This window comes from Arachis duranensis, chromosome 6, assembly GCF_000817695.3.
Source record: "Arachis duranensis cultivar V14167 chromosome 6, aradu.V14167.gnm2.J7QH, whole genome shotgun sequence".
NCBI lineage: Eukaryota > Viridiplantae > Streptophyta > Magnoliopsida > Fabales > Fabaceae > Arachis > Arachis duranensis.
This window is the reverse complement of record NC_029777.3, coordinates 101046733-101053733: the sequence shown is the minus strand read 5'-3', so window position 1 is coordinate 101053733 and position 7001 is coordinate 101046733. Positions and strand designations below refer to the sequence as shown.

Sequence of the window (7001 nt, the reverse complement as noted above, 5' to 3'; positions counted from 1 at the left end):
TTTGTTAATTTCAATAAATATAAATTATCTTTTAAAAATATTTATTTAATTATTTTTAAAATATTTTTAATTTTTAAATAATATATAATTTTTTTATTTATTAAATAGAAAATGAAATGCTTGTACTTCAGAAAAATAGATGTAGTTTTCAAGAAATTCTTTTTCCGACTAAGTACAATTGCAATAGGCTAATTTTTTTGCATATGATGCAAGGTTTGGTGTAACGTCCGGTTATGAAATTTATAGGTGTTTCATACAAGTGTGACAGCGGTTAGATGATGGAGGAAAATCAGACGGTCCGATTTCTTGCAGGTGTGAGGGGACACAAATTGGACCGTCTGATTTGTGCGTGGTGGATGTTGCGTACAAAGAAGTCGGACCGTGCGATTTGTTGCATGGGAGGATTTTTTTGGCCCAACCAATTCGAACCTACTGATTTGAGGGCTACATTCCAAAAAATTAGCACAACGCTCTATACAGGTGTGTCAGGCATGTCGATCTCCAACTGAACTATATGATCCCGGCAAAGTTACAGAGTAACGGCAGAAACTTCCAGTGCACCCTTGCTCCAGACTTATCTCCAAACATAACGGTCCCAAACAATAACATTATGTGGCACTTCACGTACCTCTGAATCTGGATATCATCAACCAACACTAATCGATCTTTCAATGCTTGAAACCACGTCAACTTGATGAAACTTCCCCTGCAGTCTGCCTTCCTAAGTGCAACACCAAACTGATCCAAGCATTCAACCTCTAACACCTCATAACTACTCAGTGTCGGTCCCGTAACTGGAAAATCATTCGTCGGAAGACCAAGAATTAACACCACATCCTCCAGTGTCACGACAGACTCACCAACCCGAAAATAGAATGTGTGCGTCTCAAGACGCCATCTCTCGATCATAGCATTAACCAATGCCGACTAACATTGGACAACTCCAATCTGTAAAACATGATAATTAAAAGTCGGTGGCCCGTAAATATCCCTCCACTATTGGATTGTACCAATCTAGCGACATGTAGTGATCACATTGCAACATTCTAAAATTCTAAACACAAACATAATATTAATTAATTAACAAATTAAATATAATAGAATTAAATTTTCATTATCAGTAAAACATATCCACAGTCAATAAAAATAATAATAATAACAATACTACTAAATAAATAACTATTATATTATATACTAATACTCAAATAACTATTCAATTCTATTCTAACAACATGCATACAACAATAATCAATCATTAATTTTTTATTAAATATTTATATTATACTTATAACAAAAATAATTAATTTAATAATTTTTAATTCATAATATTTATTTTACTATCCTACGAAAGCTTAATAATAAATATTATTACTACAAAAAATTATTTATTACTAACAATTAACACTAATTAAATTATTTATTATCACACGTACTACCAATCTTAATATTAGTGTTGTATTCTAATAATAATTAAACCATCAGTAGTAAATAACACACTAATCTCTAATCTCTGCATTATAATCTAATATTACTAATTTTTAAAATTATTTTAATCATATTAAAATATTTAAAAAATAATACTACACTAATTTCTAACATTATCATTATAATAAACTACTAATCTCTAACACTATAATTATTATTTTAATTAAAATAAAATTTTCTAAAATAAAAACTTACATAGTTAGAATAATTAAGATAATTAGCAATGTGGAGCTCCGAACGAATGACATATTTTATTCTTCTTTTTCTAAACGAATGACATATTTTATTCTTCTTTTTCTAAGCACTGCTAAAAAGGAGTGGTCCAATTTTTTTTAATTCAAAGTTTCAAAAATGGAAGGCCATGGAAGAATGAAGCTGGTGGTGGGGTTGGAGGAGAAGAGATTTTCGTTGCTGCTTGAAAGTGAAAGGGAAGCATTTGATCAGTAAAGGCATGTATACATTTTGGTGGGAGACACTTGCATGCGCGATACGTGGCTGGGGGCACAAATCAAACGATTCGATTTGTGTACCTTTCTAACCTCTAATCGGATCGTCCGATTATTGACGTCAAATCAGATTGTCCAAATTTTTTATTGTAGCCGTCACATCTGTGTGAAGCACCATGGATGTCCATAACTGTGTTATACACTATCTTCTCTCCAATATGTAAAATAAAAAAGTGATTGCAATATGGTTAATTCTATTGGCACTTAGTAAAATGATATTTATTGTTATCACTTCTTCTATCGGCCGCATCTTTTATCTGATTATATTTAGAATTAAAGCTAATAAAATAAACTTTTATTAATTTGCATATAAAAAAAGACTACCAATTTAATTATTGTGTTTGTTGAACTGTTAGTTTATATAATTACTTCAACAAAAAATATATAATCGATTTAATTTTTCAGTAATGTTAGTGAGACTTAAAACAATCAATTCAAAAAATTTAAATTTGTTTTATTTAACAATAATAATATTAGAATGACAAAAAATAATCAGTTTAAATAATTAAAATTTATTTTATTTAATATTTATTTATCATAAAATACATTAATAAAAATACTTAAATAAAAAATATATTATTTATGATTTATTTTATTTTTATTTGTTTTGGTTTTTATTTTTATTTTTTTTTACAAAACCGTGGCATGGTCATAAATATAAACAGAAACAACACATGCATAGTTACGTGATGAATTCCGATCCGTTAGCCAATGCAGACGAATTTAATATATGAATAAAATAAAAAAATTATTAGATAAATTAATTACTTTTATAAATAAGTTTAGTCAATTGTTTTATGTGATTTTTCTTTTTCTTCTTTTTTTTATTTAATTTTTTAGTTATCCAATAAACTATATACTAATTTAATTATCAAAATAACTTAACCATACAGTATTATCGAACAAAATATGTACTTAGAACATGTAATCAACAGCTATCACAATTAAAGAAAGAAATAAGCAACTCTCGAAAAGAGCATAAAATTTTGCACATTATTGAGGTTCTATTGAATAATAAGCAATTTAAAATTGCCAATTAAGCACCTAAATCTGAATAATTCCCAAAAAAAAGGAAAGAAATCCATCACAAATCTTATTCTCATGTATAGATTTCTTCGGGCCCCATTATCCAACTATATCATAACAAAACATAAATCGACTTATTTTAGTAAAAACAATGATAAACTTTTATTTTTTATTTCCATCTCTTATTTTTTATAAAATATTATAAAAATATAAACAAACACAATCTAAACTTTTATATTTTCATAGTGTTTATTTATAATAAAAAAATAAAATGATTATATTTTAAGAGAACAAAATCAAAGAATGAAAACATATTTAGAAATACAGTTTTATTAATTAACTGAGCACCTTCAATATTTAATTAATGAAGGGACACGATTTTTGCCTGTTTTTATTTTGGAACGTAAAGAAATTTACATGTATTTATTTTTATGTAAAATTATTAGTTAAAAATTATTAAATAATTTTATATATTTGACTCATTTAATACTTTTTAATTATTAATTTAGATAAAGACAATTATACGTTATTATTCACTTTATGGAACACGATTTTTTTTTTTCATTATAATCCAATAAGTAAATGTTTTTTATCCCTTTATATCCATGTTTCCACAAAGTTGTAGACATTAACCAAACATAGCAAAGGCTCACACGTGGTCCTCCATACTTCTAATTTCTAAACTCCATCTCCATTTCATAAGAATAACACCAAATAATACTAATCCCCACTCCCACTTATATAAATCTATGAAAATTCCAGAAGAATAAAGTAGACAAAACCAAAATGTACAAATAAATTATTTATGACAATAAAATAGTAGCAGCATAGAACCCATGTGCTATAAATCATACCGAAGGAAGAATTCATCCTTAAAGATTTGTTGTTCCTGGAGTTAAATCAAATATTGAATTATATACAAAAATAAAGTATCATTTTTGTTTTTAATGTTTGGGATAAGTTTTAAAATTATTCTTAATATTTGAATATTTCTATTTAAGTCTCTAATATTTTAAAATTAACTCAATATTATATTGTCCTGCCGTCAGGAATAAATTAATAAAATTGACGGAGAGAAAAAATTGAGACGATTTTAAAATATTATGGACTTAAATAGAACGGACACGTTGGGGACAAAAACGATACATAGAAATAAATTTTAATTTTATCCTTTAATAATATCATTTTTTACGGTACATAATTATTTAATTATTTTTCAATCACATATAAGTAAATTATACTTAATCACATTAATTTTATTCTAAATAAATTTATTTTTTTATAATTTTATTCTTAAAAATTTTTACTTATCATAAAATATTTGTAGAAAAACTAGTACATACACTTGTGGGAAAAAATGATACATATATAATAAAATAATGTGATTCTAATCATTTTATAAATATTTCATGAGAGTAAAAATTTTTAAGAGTAAAATTATAAAAAAAAATTATTTAGAATCAAAGTAATGTGATTAAGTATAATTTACTTAAATGTGATTAAAAAATAATTGAATAACTATGTACCGTAAAAGATTGATATTAGTGAAGGATAAAATTAAAATTTATTTCTATGTATTATTTTTGTCCCCAACTTTTTTGTCATATTTAAATCCTTAACGTTTCAAAATCGTCTCAATTTTGTTCCGCCGTCAATTCCATTAACAGATTCTTAACGACAGGACAACATTAAGTCAATTTTGAAACGTTAGAGATTTAAATAGGATGATTTAAATGTTAGGGACAACTTTGAGACTTACCCAAAACGTTGGGGCAAAAACGATACTTGATGAGTTTGGAAAACTATAAATTAATTTGATGATGATCAAACATTATTAAAATAATTAATTACAAAATTATTAATTTGATCTTCAATTCACATGTGTTAATTAATAATTTTGTTGTGCAAATTTTGTTTTTTGGCCGGAAAAATAGCAAGTCCAATATGTTGAAGAAGTTTAGCCTTGTGTAAAATTGTTATATTAAGTGGCTGAAATATTGTTGTGTTTGTTGGGCCAGTATATTGTTGAAACAAGCCCAATGTGATAATAATCAGCCTTGAAGCAAAAAAATTATATATGATAAGTGGCTGAATTATTGCAATGATGATGGGCCAGATTTTAATCACTATTATTAGCCCAAGTCAATTTTAATGAAAGACCAACTAACTTGGTCCGAAATCAAAAAGGGAAGAAAGCCAAGGTTGTATGCTTTTAACGGATCCACATTCATCATTTGATGAATTTCAAATTTTGATTAAATGCATTTAATGCAGACATTAGAAATAGAAAAGAGAAAGTGAAAATTGATGTGATAGTCTTTAATGTATTACACACTACTAGACATGGATTTTGGAAACTTAATTCATTTTATTTCCTTTCTTAATTTCCTTTGAAATCTTTTCTGCATTCTCTCTTTTCTCTTTCTTCTCTATTCGGTCACTTCACAGGAATTATGGAAGAAAGCATAAGCTATCAGAAGAAGGTAGATAAAGCTAGAAGCAAGCATGAAGCCATTGTGATGATGGCGATAAGAAAAAGAAAATCTGAAGTGTGGTACGGCTGAAATCTTTACCACAAAAGGTAAGATGTGGTGAAGTAATCTCAAGCCTTTCATACCCGAAAATGGAAGAGATCCACTTCGGTTAGAAGAAAAAGATTCTTGGAGGCATGTCTCGTCTCTACTTTTGATCAAACACCACAGGAGGTAGCTACTGTAGCTACGTGGAGGAAGAGGCAGAAGTTAGAGCAGATGGAGCTGTCATCATGAAGAACTCATCAAGGACTAAGAATCCTTCTTGGAATGCAAGTCAAGATGGAAGGTCCGGATTGATGAAGATTGGTGACAAGGGAAGACACAGAGGTAATTGCATGTTGGGTTTTACATACGGTTTCCTCTCCTCTCTCTCTGGCCGAACCGATTTTTGTTTGAAAAAGAAGAAGAGTAGCTTGGTTTAACAGTTTTAACCGTGGATGCTTCTCCTTCTATAAATAAGGGAGAACAGTCAAGGCTTGTGGTGTACAAAATTGCAATCACACTTTTGCAATCCCGCACAATAACCAGCAAGTGCACTGGATCGTCAAAGTAATACCTTACGTGAGTAAGGGTCGATCTCACGGAGATTGTCGGCTTGAAGCAATCTATGGTTATCTTGTAACTCTTAGTCAGGATATCAATAATTCTCAGGTTTAATTGTGAAAAGTAAAAGAACATGAAATAGATACTTGTTTTGCAGTAATGGAGAACAGGTTGAGGTTTTGGAGATGCTCTATCTTCTGAACCTCTGCTTTCCTACTATCTTCTTCTTCATGCACGCAAGGCTCCTTCCATGGCAAGCTGTATGTAGGGTTTCACCGTTGTCAATGGCTACCTCTCATCCAAATCCTACTCAGAATACCACAGACAAGGTTTAGACCTTCCGGATTCTCTTGAATGCCGCCATCAATTCTAGCTTATACCACGAAGATTCTGATTAAGGAATTCAAGAGATATTCACTCAATCTAAAGTAGAACAGAGGTGGTTGTCAGGCACACGTTCATAGGTGAGAATGATGATGAGTGTCACAGATCATCACATTCATCAAGTTGAGGAACAAGTGATATCTTAGAATAGAAGCAAGCGTGATTGAATGAAAAACAGTAGTAATTGCATTAATCCATGAAGACACAGCAGAGCTCCTCACTCCCAACCATGGGGTTTAGAGACTCATGCCGTAGAAGATACAATAAGAAACGTGTAATGTGTCATAAGGTCCAGATACAATGTCAAAATATCCTATTTATAGTGAACTAGTAACCTAGGCTATACAGAAATGAGTAAATGACGTAAAAATCCACTTCCGGGGTCCACTTGGTGTGTGCTTGGACTGAGCATTGAAGCTTTCATGTGTAGAGACTTTTCCTGGAGTTAAATGCCAGCTTTTGTGCCAGTTTGGGCGTTTAACTCCAATTTTTGTGCCAATTCCGGCGTTAAACGCCGGGAATT

The 7001-nt window shown here is 29.7% G+C and overlaps 1 protein-coding gene across 1 annotated transcript; it reads right to left on the bottom strand.

Moving 5' to 3' along the window:
* Positions 1–510: 510 nt before the first annotated feature.
* On the bottom strand, positions 511–909 carry LOC107494926 (protein MAIN-LIKE 2-like). The gene has a single exon (XM_016115968.1). The coding sequence runs from the start codon at positions 907–909 to the stop codon at positions 511–513; it is 399 nt and encodes a 132-aa protein (XP_015971454.1).
* Between the last annotated feature and the right edge of the window lie 6092 nt (positions 910–7001).

Excerpts from the sequence above, each read along its gene's own strand:
- LOC107494926 (XM_016115968.1), bottom strand. The coding sequence starts at position 909 with ATGATCGAGAGATGGCGTCTTGAGACGCACACATTCTATTTTCGGGTT.